The sequence below is a fragment of the Hypomesus nipponensis genome, chromosome 26 (assembly GCF_054491055.1).
Source record: "Hypomesus nipponensis isolate SF chromosome 26, ASM5449105v1, whole genome shotgun sequence".
Classification (NCBI taxonomy): domain Eukaryota; kingdom Metazoa; phylum Chordata; class Actinopteri; order Osmeriformes; family Osmeridae; genus Hypomesus; species Hypomesus nipponensis.
The window spans coordinates 7,493,819-7,514,013 of record NC_140386.1 but is presented as its reverse complement, the minus strand read 5'-3'; the positions used below and the strand labels follow the sequence as shown (position 1 = coordinate 7,514,013).

At 53.3% G+C, this 20,195-nt stretch overlaps 1 protein-coding gene and 2 long non-coding RNA genes across 5 annotated transcripts; 1 reads left to right on the top strand and 2 right to left on the bottom strand.

The window, feature by feature from the left end:
* The first annotated feature begins 1 nt into the window (after position 1).
* On the top strand, positions 2 to 19,505 carry acsbg2 (acyl-CoA synthetase bubblegum family member 2). Of its 2 annotated transcripts, XM_084693042.1 has the most exons (16): positions 2 to 18; positions 148 to 266; positions 6,129 to 6,264; positions 6,942 to 7,033; positions 8,488 to 8,780; positions 10,445 to 10,533; positions 11,441 to 11,561; positions 11,760 to 11,840; positions 11,952 to 12,101; positions 12,324 to 12,500; positions 14,011 to 14,192; positions 14,367 to 14,609; positions 14,808 to 15,025; positions 15,137 to 15,276; positions 16,921 to 17,167; positions 17,437 to 19,505. In XM_084693042.1, exons 3-16 carry the CDS (start codon positions 6,152 to 6,154, stop codon positions 17,553 to 17,555), a joined length of 2,265 nt encoding a protein of 754 aa, XP_084549168.1. In that variant the 5' UTR covers positions 2 to 18; positions 148 to 266; positions 6,129 to 6,151; the 3' UTR covers positions 17,556 to 19,505. The 2 variants fall into 2 exon arrangements, with proteins under 2 accessions (XP_084549168.1, XP_084549167.1); XM_084693041.1 differs by lacking the exons at positions 2 to 18; positions 148 to 266 and adding an exon at positions 2,569 to 2,698.
* Positions 1,801 to 2,282, bottom strand: LOC146221263 (uncharacterized). Its single transcript, XR_014750798.1, has 2 exons — positions 2,183 to 2,282; positions 1,801 to 2,106 (listed from the first exon to the last, which is right to left on the bottom strand). It is a non-coding gene; the product is annotated as an uncharacterized LOC146221263 (long non-coding RNA).
* On the bottom strand, positions 2,319 to 10,995 carry LOC146221262 (uncharacterized). Of its 2 annotated transcripts, none has more exons than XR_014750796.1 (3): positions 10,425 to 10,995; positions 2,579 to 2,675; positions 2,319 to 2,491 (listed from the first exon to the last, which is right to left on the bottom strand). It is a non-coding gene; the product is annotated as an uncharacterized LOC146221262 (long non-coding RNA). The 2 variants fall into 2 exon arrangements; XR_014750797.1 differs by lacking the exon at positions 10,425 to 10,995 and adding an exon at positions 3,039 to 4,472.
* Positions 19,506 to 20,195: the final 690 nt, after the last annotated feature.

Genomic DNA, 20,195 nt, shown 5'->3' with positions numbered 1-20,195 from the left:
AATAATATCAAAAGAATGGTATGGAGTTTTTACGTATTTTTTATATGGCCTCTGTTGACAAGTTATAAAGAGTTATAAATCTGTAATCTAGTTAAGATCTTTATCATATCTCGAATGACGTGTGGATCTGCCGTCTCCCGCCACTAGTACTTCAAGACAGCACCTGCAAGTGAACTCTTCAGTTGGGGTCTTTCACGTCATCCATCTGGCGTTATCCCTCTTTCTGACTTGGAACTGGTTTGTACTGTTTCGGTTTTGTTCGTACGGTAAGTACAGTAGCTACCTCTTAAACTCTTAAATGATGTAACTTTTTTTTTCATGAATGGAAGTAGCGATACGGCACTTGTTTAATGATCATAGCTAGATATAACCTGGCCAAATATAGCACGCTACGACTAGTATTTGAGGTTTCGTTATCCGACTGCAAATGTGGTACAATCAATGGTAGGGAATCGTGCTAGCCCAACCAGCAAAGTTAGACGTTTCTGTGATGTTTTAATGTGTACAATCTATGTAGTAATCTCGTAAGTATAGAAATTGAAAAACTATCCCGGCGCGGTTGCTGTCACTTCTGCTATCTCATAATCACACGTGTGATATTGCTTTGTGACAGACAACATTATACAGGATCTGGGTATGGTGGCAAGACTGTGGATGTGTGTGGTGGTTAAAGGCTCCTGCACTACATGTACATCGTCACTTGCATGTTTGATTCTCCGTCACCACAAGCCCACAAGTTCGTTGTCGCATTAATTCACTGGTCTAATATTCAAAACGCAGGGGAAAGAACTAGCCTCTGGTGTGAAGGTGTATCATATTTCATTTCTTACAGTATTTTCTCCAATTGCTAAACTTCAGGGAAGTGAGATTATGACGGATGCACGCTTAGAGGGTTTGATGTGATGTGAGGGGGGTGTGTGGGTGTCTGTCACGCACAAGAACTAGATTGAGCCGAGCCACGCGAGGTACACGTAGCATGGAGAGACAGGCTCGAGGCAGTTATGTAGTGGTCATCCACGTTCTCACCACTCTCAACAATTGGCTAAAGCCGATCTTGTTATAGTTTTATACATTAAGTTATTTAATTAGCCTACTCCTATTTTCATTCCTTTTGTAAGATCCCCCCTCTCCAAGCCCAGCTGGTTTTCTGCAGAAACGACCTCCTTGTGATACACAATACCGAGTACCGGTAGCTAAAAGCAAGAGACACAATCGTGAAATTTAATAAATAAATTGCCACCACTTGTCCCCATAATTTAATCTTGCTGAAAATATATTCGGCGGTTATTCAGTTTGACTTCAAAGTGAAAAATGTGACTTTCTGTGCCTCTGTCAATTGTTCAGAAGAAAACCTGGGAAAATATCTTGATTTAGTGCCGGTTACACAACTAGCCAAATGTTCCAACCAATATTAAGTGACTTCTTTGTGTAGTTGAGCATGAACTTTACCCAGAAGCAATGATAGTCTGTTTGAAAATGCTTGCAAATTGCATACCTTCTTATCTACCACACTGTACACAACAAAAATGACCTCCTTTTGGATTCCTAAGTATATCAGACCATGTCTTCATCTTTTAAACAAACTAGACAAACAGGAATAGGCTATCAAGCATAGTGATTGTCTTGTGAGTAATAGCTGGAATGCTTTTGACAGGCAAGCTACCTGGGAGACAGAAACTGAACTAGGGTTTGAGATCTGGGTATGGTACTGAATCTGAAGACACAGTTTGGTTTAACCCCTACAGTGGCTGTGTATGTTATGATGTTGCCCAGATAAATGGGAACTAACAACAAGGAATATTATGTCCAGGTGTTGCATTTATATTTAAGGTTATTTTGACACAGACTAGTCGACTGAAACCAAAATCTTTTCAGGAGAGCCCTGTGGTTTAAAAAAGAACGTGTTTTAAGAAACATTTGAAAAGCATTTAACACAACCACAAGGAGACTCGCAACACCTTGTTGTTAAACAAAGTCAAAGTACAAATGTATCCATAAATTTAACAAATATGAATTTTTAAAATTCCAACATGGCCACCAAAATCCAGACTGAGCCGTCTCGGTTTTACATTAAAATTTGAGTCTCCTCAGGATGTGGACATCCTCCTGCTATTTGCATGATCTGTTAAAGCCTGCAGTGGAAAGTCATAAAGTCAGGCCAACGCAGCTGCAGTCACTCCACATTCACCAGATAGATGGAAGCACATCGCACTCCTTGTCCGGTAGTAACCCCTTGGTATCTGCAGTGTGTGTGTGTGTGTGTGTGGAGGAGAGGCGTAGTGGGGGGGGGGGGGGGGGGGGAGGGGGGGGGGGGGAGGGGGGGGCAGTATCATCCCAAGAGACAAGGGAGAGTATATTCCACCAGCAGCAGTTTTGTCCACGCCCACTTGCACTCGTTTGGCTGACGTGACCATGTAGGGGAGGAAGAGGTCTGTGGTGTGAGCCGTTTCAGCCAATGAGAGGAGCGGTGAGGCTGGATGGGGAAGTGAGGCTAGCAGGAAGAAGGCAGCGTGTCAGGGTGGGGCTCGAGGGGGAGGGACAAGCAGGGTCGTTTGAAAATGAATGATATTCTACTCACTTGTAGACTGAGTGGGAGAGGGAGGCTGTTTTGACTGTAGAGGCAGAAATCCCCGAGCTTTCGACACAGGAGCTTTACCATAAACCGGGACGTAGCGCTGAAACGAGGAGACAATGCACTGTGAGTTACAGTCTATTTTAAAATACGGTTCATTCATTATTCAGAGCATTTTGCTCCAACACTAATTTTTGTGTGTGTTCATCTTAAGCTCTACTTGTAAAAGCCATCATTGAGGGTTAGAATGATTCTTTTATTTAATTAATAGATGTGTATATATATACATTGAAACAAATATACATAATGTGTACTTGTTTTGGGGGTTTAATCAGCAGCAAGTTGTTTTAGATTGAGATATTTAGAGGTGTGGCTCTGTATTGATAATGCGTGGCTATGTTCCTGCACTGCGTTATATTTGAGGTCATCCTGAAGTCAACATGGGGGTTGAGAACCAGATTTCTACCTTGGCTCCTTTCACGCACATCTTTCAATTCAGCCAAGCCCCCTCCTGCTACGAAAGGCTGGGTTGCAGGCTCACCCTGGCCAGCCCTGAGTGGTCGTGCCGGGCTGTGCTTCTCTGGGTGGAGCAACCAGACCTCGACAGGAACCAAGGGGGGGGGGGAGGAGGGAAACTGAAGCCCAGAATCGAGCTGGATGAGTGGGGCTCGTCAGAAAGCGCCCTCGGGGCGGGTGGACTGAAACCCGACGGGAGTCGGCAGGGGTTGAGCAGCCGTGGAGAGTGTGAGGGGGCTCCCGGAGGGAGAGAGGGACAGAGGGAGAGAGGGAGAGAGGGAGAGAGGGACAGAGGGAGAGAGGGACAGAGGGAGAGAGGGACAGAGGGAGAGAGGGACAGAGGGAGAGAGGGACAGAGGGAGAGAGGGAGAGAGGAATGCTGCCAGAGCAACATTCTCTCCATCAGACATTCCCGTTGGGTTTTGGGTGGGGGGTGGGTGGTACTCCAGCTGGGTGTGGCTGTTAGGGGGAAAGCCCTGGGTTCCTCCTGAGAGAGTGTCTGGTGAGGTCACAGCCTAGCGTCTGTTGCCGGTAGGTTTGTCCTAAAAAAAGCTGTCTTCTATTCAGGATTAGAAGAAAAAAACTGTCACTGAGTGTTCTTGTTATTTTTTTAAAGGGGGCATGAGGAGGCAGCTGTGATTGTAGGTCACGCTGCCAGCGATATAATCCTCTCCGGGTCTAGCGAGGAGCGCTGGGGCCGGTTGCTGTTGTGATGTAAGCACAGGCCTGGGAGAATCCATCTGCAGATTTGTCCTGGGCGTGGGGGAACAGGGAAGCGTGGGAGGAGATGGGTCAGGACAGGAGCTATCAAGGCAGAGGCACAGCTCAGTGGTATTGATTGCATATCCCTTATTATCATGACTGTTGTTGTTGTTATTATTATGACACCTGGGTGTTCTGTTCTAATGAAAGGAAGTCTGGTCATCTTATCAAACGATATCAACCTAGACGGAACGAGTCGAGGCTGAAAATCCGTAGGATTGTGTCAAAGAGTGAAATGGACGGTGTCCCGGACGGCTCCAGCCGATTGGTCTGTTGTGCCTTGCAGGAATAGTAGTCCCTCACGAGGGTAGCCTGAGCATGAATCAGGGCTTGGATACAGGCTGATTCATCACTGCCTGATCCGGTCACATGACGTCAGCTCTTTACGAGAGAGGGAGAGGGAGAGAGAGAGAGGTGGAGGGGCCGGGTGGATTCCAGCTGGGGGGAGGGGGGTCAACCAAACCCCCCCCCCCCCCCCCCCAGGAATATCTCTAGATTGAGAGCTCCACTGCTGTGGTTCCAAACTTCCAGGATTAGGGTGTTGGGCCCCCTCCCTCCGAGCCTCTTTCGGCAGACACAAATGGGTAACAATGGGTCTGCCTGGAGCCCTTTCAACAGCCGCTCCACCGGCCCCTGGGGAGCACTCACAAGACCCCCCCCCCCCCCCCCGACATCCTCCCCCCAGCTCCACACAACTTCCCTCCCCCCACTGTCAGTTCCCTGGCCTTGGATCGCTGTGTGGAATCCGCAGCTGTCATTGTTGCTTGGAGGAGAGGGAAGGAAAATGGCTGCTACTGTAGCTGGGGTGGGTGTTGAAGTGTTGCGGTCGTGGGGTGACATCTGCCTCTCTCTCTGCCTCTCTCTCTCTCTCTCTCTCTCTCTCTCTCTCTCTCTCTCTCTCTCTCTCTCTCTCTCTCTCTCTCTCTCTCTCTGTCTCTCTCTCTCTCTCTCTCTCTCTCTCTCTCTCTCTCTCTCTCTCTCTCTCTCTCTCTCTCTCTCTCTCTCTCTCTCTCTCTCTGCATGGATGTTAACTGAGGTGTTGGGTCCAGCAACACTGGGGCGGTGGGGAGGTAGAACCTAGCCGTTGTGCAGCAGGTCATGTGACCCAGGGAGCCCTGTCTCTGACACGGCAGAGCTGCTTCAGAACAAATCACCATTTCATCCTCCGTACATTTCCCTTTGAACCCTTTCCCTCTCTCCCTCACCAAATCCCGTCCCTGCGGTGCAAACCACCAACCATGCGGGGGGGGTCAGGATGAACGGCGTGTCCCTGGCCGATGGAAATATTTTTGTCCCTGCTCGCTGACCCCGACGCGCTCTGTTTTCGTTCCTCGAGCCCCCTGCCCAATTGTCCTCATCTGGTTGACTATGATAGGTCCCTTCACAATGGGCCTGGAGAGCGGCTGGTATGTGTTTTCAGAGCGGCCAGGGTAGTTGGATAAACAGCCCCCTCCAGCCAGGGGGGCTTGGGGCTGCAGGGGCCAAGGTTGTGGGGTAGGACGTCCAGGGGGTGCTGGGGGCGCGCGCGGGGGGCAGTATTGTTCTAAAGTGCTGACGTGTTTCCTGTGGCGTGTAGACGACTGGAAAAGAGCCTCTCTCTGATTATCTGTCTATCTGACTCTCTCTGTCTGTCTGTCTGTCTGTCTGTCTCTGTCTCTACTCTCTGATTGGGTAAGAGGAACACATTGATCAGAATCAGCTTTGGGAGGTCGTGACCCTCACATCACCTCATGTGGAGGTTCAGAGAGGGCCGATCCAGCCCTAATCTCCACGGTCGTGTCAGTAGAACCTCTTTGTCTCAACAAAAAAAGTGTCGTAACGCGATAAGTACCAAACGTTCACTCGGATTTCTGTTGATTTAAGGGGGGGGGGGGGGGGATACGATGAACATGGTTCAAGGGGACAACAAGGGGAGGAGCTCCACTGGGCCTGTTTGCTTTACGACGTGAGCGACGGTGACTTGTCCAAACTCAGGAAGAAACGACGTCAGCGCACATCAGCTTGTTTCCTGAGCTGCTGGTGTGTTGTCGAGGGCCTGTGTTGTTTCCCCCGCCCCCCCCACCAGCGTGTCACAGGACCAGACCCGGGGGGGGGGGGGGGGGGTCTGGTCTGTCACATGGTCTGTCACATGTTGGTGACAGGGCCAACGAGAACGGCGAGATGGTGCTGTGTTGGAGGGGATGAGCTGCTGTTTCAGTAGAGTCACTCTGCAGGCCTGTAGGGACCGTGTGTGTGTGTGAGAGATGACTGACGGTGTCCTGTCTCTCCGTCCCTCCAGTGACTGTGTGTGAGCCCACTGCCATGTCTGCTGCCATGGCGATGGACCCTCCCAAAGATGTGGGCCTGCTGCAGTCGTGTGGCACCGGCCACAGCCTGGCCTCCCTGGACGACCTCACGGTGGACTCAGCTGCAAAGTACGCTCTGCAGCCAAACCCTCCTGTACCTCACAGTACAGTACCCCACAGTACTGGACCTCACAGTACTGTACCCCACAGTACAGTACCCCACAGTACTGTAACTCACAGTACTGAACCTCACAGTGCTGTAACTCACAGTACTGTAACTCACAGTACTGTACCTCACAGTACTGGACCTCACAGTACTGTACCTCACAGTACTGTACCTCACAGTACTGTACCTCACAGTACTGTACCTCACAGTACTGTACCCCACAGTACTGTAGAGAGAGAGACAGAGAGAGAGACAGAGAGAGAGACAGAGAGATGGAGACAGAGAGATGGAGACAGAGAGACACAGAGAGAGAGAGACAGAGACTGTAACTCACAGTACTGTACCTCACAGTACTGTACCCCACAGCACTGTAACTCACAGTACTGTACCTCACAGTACTGTACCTCACAGTACTGTACTGCTTCTGATCCCTAGAAATCAGATTAGGGCTTGTAACATCCAAACACAAGGGAGAAGCCTTCTCTCTGTCTCTCTGTCTCTCTCTCTCTCTCTGTGTGTCTCTCTCTGTCTCCATCTCTCTGTCTCCATCTCTCCGTCTCTCTGTCTCTCTCTCCCCCCTCAGAGGCCTGGGTACAGAGCAGTACAGCTGGAGGTCCTCTGACTGTGTTTTTCTCCTCAGTGAGTCTTCAGAGGAGGAGTCGGCCAGCGAGGAGCCCACCGCAGACTCCAGCCAGGACGTCCTCAGGGAGCAGGAACCACACACACAGTCAGGTGAGACTGTGCTCACACACACACACACACACACACACACACAGTCAGGTGAGACTGTGCTCACACACACACACACACAGTCAGGTGAGACTGTGCTTACACACACACACAGTCAGGTGAGACTGTGCTCACACACACACACACAGTCAGGTGAGACTGTGCTCACACACACACACACACAGTCAGGTGAGACTGTGCTCACACACACACACACACAGTCAGGTGAGACTGTGCTCACACACACACACACACAGTCAGGTGAGACTGTGCTCACACACACACACACACACACACACACAGTCAGGTGAGACTGTGCTCACACACACACACACACACAGTCAGGTGAGACTGTGCTCACACACACACACACACAGTCAGGTGAGACTGTGCTCACACACACACACACACACACACACACAGTCAGGTGAGACTGTGCTCACACACACACACACACACAGTCAGGTGAGACTGTGCTCACACACACACACACAGTCAGGTGAGACTGTGCTCACACACACACACAGTCAGGTGATAGTTTCATGGAGCTGGATCGGACTGGTGACTTAGGCACACTTCCTGTTTGGCCAGCTTCCTCAAAAGGGGGGGGGGGGGTCAGACTTCCTGTTCCTGGGCTGTCGGAGTCCTGCCAGGAACACCGCCTCCCACAGTGGACACCCCGTGTTCAGCCCGTGACCTTTCTCAAAGGAAGTGGCTCAATCCATGTCCACAAAGTGAACATCCAGCGGTTGCTAGGTGATGAGGCGGCGTTAGCGCTGCCAGTAAGACGTGGGTGGGTCTACAGCAGGACCTCTTTGACTCTCACTTCCTTCCTGGTCTCGGTCGTCTGAGGCTTCCAGAAGGTTCCCCTTCTCCTCCTCCCCCCCCCCCCGGCCAGCGCTGCTGTGGTGTTTACGGCAGGTTTGCTTCTCGGCGCCATGGGAACAGGGGGTCAGGGCCTGCGCTGGTTCACACACACAGACCCGGCTGTCGTCTACTGACCTGCTGTTTTTAATTGACCGCGGCGGGCCAACCGATAGGCTCTTATCTTAATAACTCTGGTGTGCTGTTCACTCATTGGCTGGTCGGGTGGCTGTTATCGCCGTGACCCTTCCTAACGGCTTTTGAAAGACAAACATTGTTAGCCTTTATCACCGCCGGCTCTGGGGGGGGAGGGGGCGGGCAAAACACGCCATTTGTTTAGCGACCAAGACAGCTAACCACACATACAGACATGGAGTGTCAGTAGTGTAGAGAGAGTGCATTGTGTGACATCCTTCCATGTAAAATATCCTGCCCTCAGCCTTTCACACACACACACACACACACACACACACACACCAAAAGCTCTCGCTTCCAGTACACACGCTCATCCTGTTTTCCTGCCCACCCACTCCCTGCCCATCTAAAAGTAGCAGCGTCCTCACGTTGTCCTGTTTTGTCCCCCCCCCCCCCAGCGGGCGCCCAGCGTCCAGACTCCCTGTGTCTGCCTGCGGCGGCGGCGGCTGGAGGAGGAGGGGCGGGGCCGGGCCTGTGGACGTGCCGGGGCGACGGGGAGGTCCGACTGAGGATGGGGGAGGCTGGCACGGCCGCCGAACCCCCGGTGACCGTCCACCAGATGTTCGAGGCGGCCGTGGAGCGCTTCGGGGAGCACACGGCGCTGGGCTGGAAGGAGGGCGACCAGATGAAGACGCTGAGCTACAGGGAGTACTACCAGGCCTGCCGCGCCGCCGCCAAGAGCTTCCTGAAGGTGAGGGGACTGGAGCCTGGGGCCAGGGGACTGGGGTCTGGAGCCTAGGGCCAGGGGACTGGGGCCTAGGGACTGGGGACTGGAGCCAAGGGCCAGGGGACTGGGGTCTGGAGCCTAGGGACTGGGGACTGGAGCCTAGGGACTGGAGCCAAGGGCCAGGGGACTGGAGCCTAGGGCCAGGGGACTGGAACCTAGGGCCAGGGGACTGGGGACTGGAGCCTAGGGACTGGAGCCTAGGGCCAGGGGACTGGGGTCTGGAGCCTAGGGACTGGAGCCTAGGGCCAGGGGACTGGAGCCAAGGGCCAGGGGACTGGGGTCTGGAGCCTAGGGACTGGAGCCTAGGGCCAGGGGACTGGAGCCAAGGGCCAGGGGACTGGAGCCTAGGGCCAGGGGACTGGGGTCTGGAGCCTAGGGACTGGAGCCTAGGGCCAGGGGACTGGAGCCTAGGGCCAGGGGACTGGAGCCTAGGGCCTGTAGCCTAGGGACTGTAGCCTGGGGACTGGCTGAGATCGCTTTGAATTGACATGTTTTGTGTGCTGACCACAACACAACAGCCCATGGTGATAAGACGTCTTATTGTTGCCAAGCGTTAGTGAGTGGCGTCTCAGCCAAGCTGTGCTGCTGCAGGCTGACAGAGGCCCAGTTACAGACACCCACACAGGCCAAGACCCCGGGCCTTCCCCCCCTCATCACACTCCCTCTCCACCCCCCCAGCACAGAGCTGGGGCACAGTCCAGCCCCTGGACCACCACGTCCTCTTTAGAAGAATGAAGCGTCTGTGGTCTGGACTGGACATGCCCCCCCCCCCCCCCCCTCAGATCAATGTGTTTAACCTCCTGCTCTGCGTATGGAAGGCAGGGCACAAGACCCGAGGGTCAGGCGGCGCATGGTTCAGAGTCGAGGGAGCGTGTTTTGACCTCCTCCCCGTCTCCCATCCACGACACTTTGAGCGTCGGCCCGGCAACCCTGTTGACAGGGAAACCCAGCCCTGGCGACAGGCCGGGGGGGCGCTCTCAGGAGACGGTGTTTTGTAAACACCCCCCGTGTGCGCGGGGCATGTTCGCACACGCCCTCAGCACACAAACACGGCTGAACCCGCCGTGCTGCTTGTTGACCGTCGACTCACCAGGGAGCCGGTGTTGGGTTTCAGGGTTGCTGTTCAGCCTGTTCTGTTGGAAGCAGGGTGAGGTAAGGGTTGGAGTCTCAGAAGCTGCAGGTGCAGAAATCCCCCCCCCACCACCACCACCACCACCCCCTTGTACGTGCTACACGTCAAAGGCAAGCTGGATCGAATGTCAAATGGTAAACTCTGACCCACCCAGAGAACCAAAGCGAACTCTCGCTGCACGTGGGTGGATCTCAACCTCACGCTTCCAACCTCCCACCTTAGTACTCACAATTTCCATAGAATATTTTCCCTAAGTTTCTATAATAAAGTATATTTTACATTTGATTTGTTTGACGCTTTTGTCCCGAGCGAAGCTTGCGGAGACCGTACGGCAGACGATCAAGGGTCAGGAGTTTTTATCGTTCGTACGGTATTCAAATCGTTTTCATTGGCTCGCCGGAACTTTCCACAGCAAACGAACCGTGACGGAGCCCTGCGGTCTGTCCGCGGCGCGACCTCTGACCCCCCCCTCATACCTTCTGCTTCCTGTCCACAGCTGGGCCTGCAGCGTTACCACGGCGTCGGCATCCTGGGCTTCAACTCCGCAGAGTGGTTCATCGCCGACATCGCCGCCATCTTGGCTGGGTGAGAACGTCGCTCCTGTCACACACACACACACACACACACCCTGACGCTGGCAGTCTGCCTTTCTGAGACATGTGCAGAATGTTCCCTGCTCTCTCTCGAACGTGTGTGTCTGTGTGTTCACACACGTACCTGTGTTGACGTAACCCGAGACTTCCTATATGAGGCTCTGAGTGGGGCTGAGCACATCACAACAGGATGATGGATGGATGACGTGGTCTGATAGCGGCTCCACCCCCCTGCGTGGGGCTGGGTCCTAGTGCCCCCTAGGCTCACAGCCAGCTGCAGGAGCACATCCCAGTCTGAAGCTGCGTTTCCCTCAAACACGGCCAACAGAACCCCGAGCAGAAACTCCACAGCCGGTGGATGAGATGGGACCCAGCTGCTGTGTGTGTGTGTGTGTGTGTGTGAGGCACAGCTGCTTGTTCACCCAGCCCCCTCAGCATGAACCCTGGGGAACACACACTCTGTTTCCATCCAAACCGACTCCCAGCACCTTTTCACTAAAGCTCTGGTGATGCGGGGCGATAAGAATGTATCGACAGGAGGGTTTGCGACGAGACTCGCTTAACCTGTCGCCAGGAATCTCTCTCGCTGGAGCGTGCGTTTGACTGCCAAGCCGATCCTGAGAGCCAACTTTAAACCTGAGGGGACAAGCCTTTCGGTCTTTGTGACGGAAGGCTTTTAGTGCCGTGACACTTTCGCAGCTTAAGGGCTAAGTAAAAACCCGACGCAGCTGCGGGCGGTGATTTAATGTGGCCCTACGAGTTTCTATCTCACACTGTCTGTCTCTCTCTCTCCTTCTCTCCCTCACACTCTCTCTCTCTGTGTGTCTCTCTCTGTGTCTCTCTCTCTCTCCTTCTCTCCCTCACACTCTCTCTCTGTGTCTCTCTCTCTCTCCCTGCAGTGGGTTTGCGGTGGGCATCTACACCACCAACTCGTCCGAGGCGTGCCAGTACGTGGCGGAGAACTGCAAGGCCAACGTCATCGTGGTGGAGAACCACAAGCAGCTGCAGAAGATCCTGCAGGTGAGAGTGGCCCCCCCTCTCTCTCTCCGGACGGACGGCGTCCACCCTTCCTCTCGCTACGTCTGCAGGATGCCCCGATGCTCTGCTAGTGTTGGGGGGGGTTCAAGTGTTCTGTGGGGGAAGCCCCTGAACTTTTTCATCGATTTCGGTTTCTCAGGCTGACGTTCTTAACCACGCGTCTTTGGTCTTTTATCACAGGTGCAAGACAAGCTGCCACACTTGAAAGCTATTATCCAATATAAAGACGCACTCAAAGAGAAGAGGCCAAATTTATACACGGTGAGCTTGTCGATGGTTTCCCTGGCGAGAACCCACCTCGTGTCTTCCGTTCCCGGGGGGGGGGGGGACGTCGGTTCTCCCCATGTTGACCCGGGGTTCTGTGTTCCGTAGTGGGCGGAGTTCATGGAGCTGGGCCGGGAGGTTCCGGAAGCCCAGCTGGATGACGTCATTGCCACCCAGAAGCCCACGCAGTGCTGCACGCTCATCTACACGTCCGGGACCACGGGCCAGCCCAAAGGAGTGATGCTCAGCCACGACAATGTGAGCGGGGCTTCACACACACACACATTCTCACACACACATGTTGGGCCTGACCACATTTTAGTGACCACCCTAACTACTTTCTCCCTCTCAATTGCTCTTCCCTCTCCTTCTCTGTATATTTCTGTCTCCCTCTCTCTCTCCCTGTTTCTCTGTGTATCTCTCCCTGTCTCTCCCTGTCTCTCTCTCTGTGTTTCTCTCTGTCTCTCTCTCTCTCCACAGCTGACGTGGACGGCGTTGGCCACCGGGCGTCACGTGCGCCTGGCGGAGGCCACCCAGTCCCAGGAGGTGGTGGTGAGCTACCTGCCCCTCAGCCACATCGCAGCCCAGATGGTGGACATCTGGGTCACCATGAGGATCGGAGGGGCCACCTACTTCGCCCAGCCCGACGCCCTGAAGGTAAGAGAGCCCCTCTGTCTCTCTGTGTCTGTCTCTCTCTGTCTATTTCTGTGTCTCTCTCTGTGTGTCTCTCTCTGTCTGTCTCTCTCTGTGTCTGTCTCTCTCTGTGTCTGTTTCTCTCTCCCTGTCTCTGGGTCTCTCTCTTTCTGTCTCTCTCTCGGTGTATCTCTCTCTCTGTGTCTCTCTCTCTCTGTGTCTCTCTCTCTCTGGGTCTCTCTCTCTCTGGGTCTCTCTCTCTCTGGGTCTCTCTCTCTCGGTGTGTCTCTCTCTCTCGGTGTGTCTCTCTCTCTCGGTGTGTCTCTCTCTCTCTGGGTCTCTCTCTCTCTGGGTCTCTCTCTCTCGGTGTGTCTCTCTCTCTCTGTGTCTCTCTGTATCTCTCTCTCTCTGTGTCTCTCTCTCTCTGTGTCTCTCTCTCTCTGGGTCTCTCTCTCTCTGGGTCTCTCTCTCTCTGGGTCTCTCTCTCTCTGGGTCTCTCTCTCTCGGTGTGTCTCTCTCTCTCGGTGTGTCTCTCTCTCTCGGTGTGTCTCTCTCTCTCGGTGTGTCTCTCTCTCTCGGTGTATCTCTCTCTCTGTGTCTCTCTGTATCTCTGTGTCTCTCTCTCTCTGTGTCTCTCTCTCTCTGTGTCTCTCTCTCTCTGGGTCTCTCTCTGTGTGTCTCTCTCTCTCTCTGGGTCTCTCTCTGTGTGTCTCTCTCTCTCTCTGGGTCTCTCTCTGTGTGTCTCTCTCTCGGTGTGTCTCTCTCTCTGTGTCTCTCTGTATCTCTGGGTCTCTCTCTCTCTGGGTCTCTCTCTCTCTGTCTCTCTCTCTGGGTCTCTCTCTCTGGGTCTCTCTCTCTGGGTCTCTCTCTCTCTGGGTCTCTCTCTCTCGGTGTGTCTCTCTCTCTCGGTGTGTCTCTCTCTCTCGGTGTGTCTCTCTCTCTCGGTGTGTCTCTCTCTCTCGGTGTATCTCTCTCTCTGTGTCTCTCTGTATCTCTGTGTCTCTCTCTCTCTGTGTCTCTCTCTCTCTGGGTCTCTCTCTCTCTGGGTCTCTCTCTGTGTGTCTCTCTCTCTCTCTGGGTCTCTCTCTGTGTGTCTCTCTCTCGGTGTGTCTCTCTCTCTGTGTCTCTCTGTATCTCTGGGTCTCTCTCTCTCTGGGTCTCTCTCTCTCTGGGTCTCTCTCTCTCTGGGTCTCTCTCTCTCTGGGTCTCTCTCTCTCTGGGTCTCTCTCTCTGGGTCTCTCTCTCTCTGGGTCTCTCTCTCTGGGTCTCTCTCTCTCTCTGTCTCTCTCTCTCTCTGTCTCTCTCTCTCTGTGTCTCTCTCTCTGTGTCTTTCTCTGTGTCTCTCTCTCTCTGGGTCTCTCTCTCTGGGTCTCTCTCTCTCTGGGTCTCTGTGTCTCTCTCTGGGTCTCTCTCTCTCTCTCTCTCTCTCTCTCTGTGTCTCTCTCTCTGTGTCTCTCATTCTCTGTGTCTCTCTCTCTCTGTGTCTCTCTCTCACACACACTCACGTTCTGGGCCGCGTGTCGTCCGTGGTCAGGGCTCCCTGGTGAACACGCTGAAGGAGGTGCGGCCCACAGCCTTCATGGGGGTGCCCCGCGTGTGGGAGAAGATGCAGGAGAAGATGAAGTCCATCGGGGCCAAGTCGTCCACGGTGCGCCGCAGGGTGGCAGTGTGGGCCAAGGACGTGGGCCTGCAGACCAACCTGAGCAAGATGAACCAGTACGTCAGTCCTGCCCTGAGCGTTTGTCTCCTGTCCTGAGCCCCGGGGCCGCTGCTCCGTAACAAACACTGGAACGCTGCCCTACTGGCTCTCGTCGAACCTTTCCTTTTGGATGTGAAAAGCTGCTGATTGTGGATCGATGTAAATGTAATGGATTGACCCCCACCCCTCAGGAACGGAGCAGTGGCTCGCGCGCCCCTCAACTACCGCCTGGCCAAGAAGCTGGTGTTCCGGAAGGTCCGCAAGGCGCTGGGCCTGGACCGCTGCCACAAGTGCTACACGGGCGCGGCGCCCATCACCAAGGACACGCTGGAGTTCTTCCTGAGCCTGGACATCCCCCTGTACGAGCTGTACGGCATGAGCGAGAGCACGGGCCCTCACACCATCTCCCTGCCCGACGCCTTCCGCCTCACCAGGTACACACACACACCCCACCCCTCCCTCTGGACACCCACGGGGAGATTCCTCCGTCTACGTCCACAGTTAAGAACGAGCGTTTTATCCGAACCACTGGGTCGTTAGCCACGCTAATGAAACGTCCTAAACGTTTGGCGCCGGTGCCCCGGGAGGGCTTGGTCGTGATTTGACGTGAGCGCATCTCCTCCCCCTGCCAGCTGCGGAAAGGAGATCTCGGGCTGCGAGTCCCGGATCTGCCGTCCCGACGCCGAGGGCAACGGGGAGATCTGCTTCTGGGGGCGCCACGTGTTCATGGGCTACCTCAACATGGCCGACAAGACGGCCGAGGCCCTGGACGACGAGGGCTGGCTGCACTCGGGAGACCTGGGCAAGCACGACCAGGACGGCTTCCTGTTCATCACCGGGCGCATCAAAGGTACCCACAATGTTCTCTGTTGGGGGGCGGGGGGGGCAGCTTAGATGCTGTGAATAGGTGCTGTTTGTCCATAGTGCATCACTTATTAGTGTGTGTGTGTGTGCGCTCCAGAGCTGATCATCACGGCCGGAGGAGAGAACATCCCCCCGGTGCCCATCGAGGACGCGGTGAAAGACGTGCTGCCGCTCGTCAGTAACGCCATGCTCATCGGAGACAAGCGCAAGTTCCTGGCCATGCTGCTCACCGTCAAGGTAACGCCCCGCGGCCGGATCGCCACCGCGATCAACACGACGGATCACTGTCATCACGACAGATCACAGTGTTACCGCTTCCCAGACCACCAATGCTAAAGATGCTAGACTAAAGCCCCAGAGTGCGCTAGCGTGAGGCCTGCTGGGCTGAGCCCAGGGCCCGGGTCACAAAGACCCCCAGGGTCTGGTCACCACCCCCAGGGTCTGGTCACGAAGACCCCCAGGGTCTGGTCACAAAGACCCCCAGGGTCTGGTCACAAAGACCCCCAGGGTCTGGTCACAAAGACCCCCAGGGTCTGGTCACAAAGACCCCCAGGGTCTGGTCACAAAGACCTCCAGGGTCTGGTCACAAAGACCTCCAGGGTCTGGTCACGAAGACCTCCAGGGTCTGGTCACCACCCCCAGGGTCTGGTCACAAAGACCCCCAGGGTCTGGTCACAAAGACCCCCAGGGTCTGGTCACAAAGACCCCCAGGGTCTGGTCACAAAGACCCCCAGGGTCTGGTCACAAAGACCTCCAGGGTCTGGTCACAAAGACCTCCAGGGTCTGGTCACGAAGACCTCCAGGGTCTGGTCACCACCCCCAGGGTCTGGTCACAAAGACCCCCAGGGTCTGGTCACAAAGACCCCCAGGGTCTGGTCACCACCCCCAGGGTCTGGTCACCACCCCCAGGGTCTGGTCACAAAGACCCCCAGGGTCTGGTCACAAAGACCCCCAGGGTCTGGTCACCACCCCCAGGGTCTGGTCACAAAGACCCCCAGGGTCTGGTCACAAAGACCCCCAGGGTCTGGTCACCACCCCCAGGGTCTGGTCACCACCCCCAGGGTCTGGTCACAAAGACCCCCAGGGTCTGGTCACCACCCCCAGGGTCTGGTCACAAAGACCCCCAGGGTCTGGTCACAAAGACCCCCAGGGTCTGGTCACCAGACGAGGCCCTGATCAGCTGTCTGGTTACACACAAGAGGTTATACAATCATTTACACAGGGGTTGTTGTACAGTTATTTAAACAGAGAAGGTTTACACAACGATTTCACATACCGGAGGCTTTAAAGGGTCTCGGTAAAGCGCTGTGGAACCGGTCGCCATGACGGACTTTGAATCTGAATTGAGGAGTTTTGTTGCCTCGCATAATCAGAACCATGTCAGGCCATGCTTATTATCTGTGAGATTGGAGCCGTTGCCATGTCAACATCTTATCACTGTTTATTGTGTTCTGGCTGAAGGATACAGATTGGGAGCTTGCCGGTCTGGTCATTGAAAGAGGCAAAAATGGGGGAGATTGTGGCGTTCAGTACCAATGCAGAGGTCTTTGTGCCCTCTGGTGGACAGTTAGGGAAACTGCCGAGTTCTGTTGACTTGGCAGACATTTCTAATCCAAAGCGATGTCTCAATCGACCAATCGGACGCTCCAAAGCACATAAAACCCTGTTGCTTAGCTAGCGTACTTAGCGCCATCTGGAAGCCTCTCTGGACACTAGCGCGCCCTGAGTCTTGTCTCCTATGCTCTGACTCCCCCCCCTCCCCCTCAGTGCCAGGTGAACAGGGAGCTTAGCTAGCGTACTAAGCGCTATCTGGAAGCCTCTCTGGACACTAGCGCGCGCTGAGTCTTGTCTCCTATGCTCTGACTCCCCGCCCCCCCTCAGTGCCAGGTGAACGGGGAGACGGGTGCCCCGGAGGACGAGCTGACCCCCGAGGCGGTGGAGCTGTGCCGGCGGCTGGGCAGCAACGCCACACGCGTCTCCGACGTGGCGGGCGGCCGCGACCGCCTCGTCCACGCCGCCATACAGGAGGGCATCACCCGCGTCAACGAGGCCGCCACCTCCAACGCCCAGCGCATCCAGAAGTGGATCGTCCTGGAGCAGGACTTCTCCATCCCCGGGGGGGAGCTGGGTGAGGAGGGAGGGAGGGAGGGAGGGAGGGAGGGAGGGAGGGAGGGAGGGAGGGAGGGAGGGAGGGAGGGAGGGAGGGAGGGAGGGAGGGAGGGAGGGAGGGAGGGAGGGAGGGAGGGAGGGAGGGAGGGAGGGAGGGAGGGAGGGAGGGGTAGGTAGGTAGGTAGGTAGGTAGGTAGGTAGGTAGGTAGGTAGTCTATAAAACGCACTCACCACAGTCACCAGGGACCCACGGCAGAGTTTTGATTGGCTGGTCGTCTGTCTCCTCAGGCCCCACCATGAAGCTGAAGAGGCCGGTGGTGATGAAGATGTACAAGGAGCAGATTGAGAACTTCTACAGAGACGTGGTGACCCCCAGCACCCCCGACAATCCCCTGGCGCCCAAGTAGAGCAATATGACACGTCAGCAGGCACAAGTCTCCCTCACTTTCCCTCACACACACACACACACTTTTTTTTCCCCACGATAAACATCCATACAGTCTGTGTGCTACAGTTAATCTCCCGTGTCAAAAGTTGTAGCTTTCCTGCTCGGCCGCTTGGGTTTACACGGGTGGGCGCGTCGTACGCACGAAAGGAAGGAATATCCCAAATAAGTTACGTCAAATATTGTCATGATTTGATAGGGTAGTTGATAAGATGACTATTTATTTGTATTATCGTGATGAAGAACGATAATCCAATAGACAAAGAAAAGTTGTATCGTTCAAACCCGTTGAGGTTGTACTGGGATTAGTGGCTTGGAATCCAGAAGGTGTGCAGGACGTGGTAGTAATTTGAGGTCGTGTTTAAAAACCAAACACCGTTTATTTATCGTTTTCATTTTTGCCAAAAAAAGCTGTTAATCGGGTCAAATCTAGGTGTGGGAATAAGGTGTGAGCCATTGTGTTTCAGGGCATAGACGGTCAGTGGGGCTTGACCCGGGTCAGGGATGAATAACGGAACCGTAGCACTGGGTCCTATTTATTGTTGTTTTGCTCTGCGTTTATCTGGTTGCATTGTCTAGATGGAAGAAGTGAGTCCAGTCTCTCATTGTGTTGAATCCTCTCTGTCCAGACTCAAGCTAGGGTGGCCAAAGGTAGATGAAGACGTTAATGAAGATGACGCCTCGGGGGTTTATAGGCTCAAGTCTTACAGCTACTCTACTCTTCTGAGAGCATCCAAATCACTTTTGTTGTTGTTGTTGTTGCAAAGCTGTGAACGATGTATTTGAAGCCATATTTAAATGCCACTGTTATACAACTGTAACCAATAAGACATACAGTGTGTATTCTGTGTGTGTGTGACTGTGCACCATACCCAGTTGCCTAGTTCTGTTTGGAATGTTTTATAAAGATTCTATGCGTGGAATTGCTGTGCTCCTTGTTAAATACTGTAAATATGTTTCTGCCTACACCCGCCACTATTTCCCGGTCTTTGTGAAAGGGGTCACCGGATGTTGCGTTTTGTTCAGACTCCATTCGATCGATCGTCTGCGAATTTATTAGTTTGCGACTGAAAATTTATAGCCCGACATGAGCAAGTTTGGTGTCTACACTGCCATCTTGAAGGAGAGGATTTATATTTACCTGAAGGCCTTTTTCTTTGTGTCCATCTGTTGTCTATGAAGGCAATAATATACTTGAATTGGCGCGAAGAATTAAAAACAATCGTATTTAATTAAAAAACATAGGCATAGTTTGTTGTAGTACACAGGCTTATTGTATCTATCGTCTTGTAAATGCCACATTCAGGAAGCTCCTGTGCGACTGTCTGACCAAAGTTGTTCTGGAGGAGTGTGTTGTAAATAAACTAGCCAACGTACCGAGATATGTAACATTGTGTGTATGTACCTTGAATGCTTTTACATGTATCTAAAACTCGGCTGTTAAGGAAATGACGGTAAAGTTAGTGTGTGTCCTCGGCAGCTTTACTGTACGAATGTGTTAAGCCGCCAAAAAACCAACAAGCTGTCAGGCTACCATGCTATCGATGCAATGAGTGTCTGTTTCCGGCTACGAGGAAGATCGCAGCGACCCTGCAAGTCCCGTCTTTCCCGAGGACTTTGAGCGGTGGACTAACCTGTATCTCCTTTTTACGATCAGAAAGAGCCATCGTTCATGAGTTATGATCACGTCTGTTGACTGCTGAAGACACAATACTGGTTTTACCTGAACCGGAACGCAGAGATGGCGAAAGCCTTTTGTCTTTGGTATCTGGGTGGAAGAAAGCAAACAAATGTGATTGTCGCTTGAGAAATGTTGATGAGCGGGGTTATTTTGAACTGGAGTTGTCAGTTTAACCGAATGTTCTCAGTGTGTGTATGTGACTGAAGAAATAAAAGTTATATGCTCCAATAAGAGACGTCTGGTTCATTCATAAAAATAAAATGACATGTAATTAAAATATAAAATGCGGTGAAATATTTGTGCATTAGCAATACGTACATGAAGACAGTCATTGAACAAGGCAAACAATCTTGCATTTTGGAAATAGCCTGAATAGAATACACTAGAAAGCATTTAGTTGAAGCTTAGTTGGTTCCTTTCCCTACTATCCATGTGACTTGTTGACTTCTGAATTACCTACATATTACACACGTACACGAAGAAAAAAAAAACATTGGGGGGGAAAAAAATAAAATAAACTTTACCGATGAAATAACAGGTGCTAGGTAATAGACAGTACTCAATGACTTTATTAATAATATGATTTCCAAATAAAAACAAAGTAAAATTGTCCTTGTTCCAACTTGCACCGTATGGCCACATGGTGGCACAGTATGTCAAGTTTAAGATACCAAATCGCCTTGTTCTGCCGTTATGGCTCACCATAGCGTTCAGCCACATCAACAGAAACACAACTCGCCCCCCCCCCCTCCCCCCCCCCCCCTGACATCCCCATGATAAATACAGCCTCCCCCTGTCACAGACACATTTGACAACCACTGATACAAGAACCCCCCCCACCACCACCACCCTCCCAAATAACAACCCCGCCCACACATTCCTCTCAGCATCTGGAGAAGGAACCGAGTGTTTGCGAGTGAC

What these genes read in the sequence shown, in the direction of transcription:
- acsbg2 (XM_084693041.1), top strand. An exon ending in ATCGCCGCCATCTTGGCTGG is followed by an intron (nt 10,534 to 11,440) that starts GTGAGAACGTCG and finishes CTCTCCCTGCAG; the next exon opens with TGGGTTTGCGGTGGGCATCT. An exon ending in TGATGCTCAGCCACGACAAT is followed by an intron (nt 12,102 to 12,323) that starts GTGAGCGGGGCT and finishes CTCTCTCCACAG; the next exon opens with CTGACGTGGACGGCGTTGGC.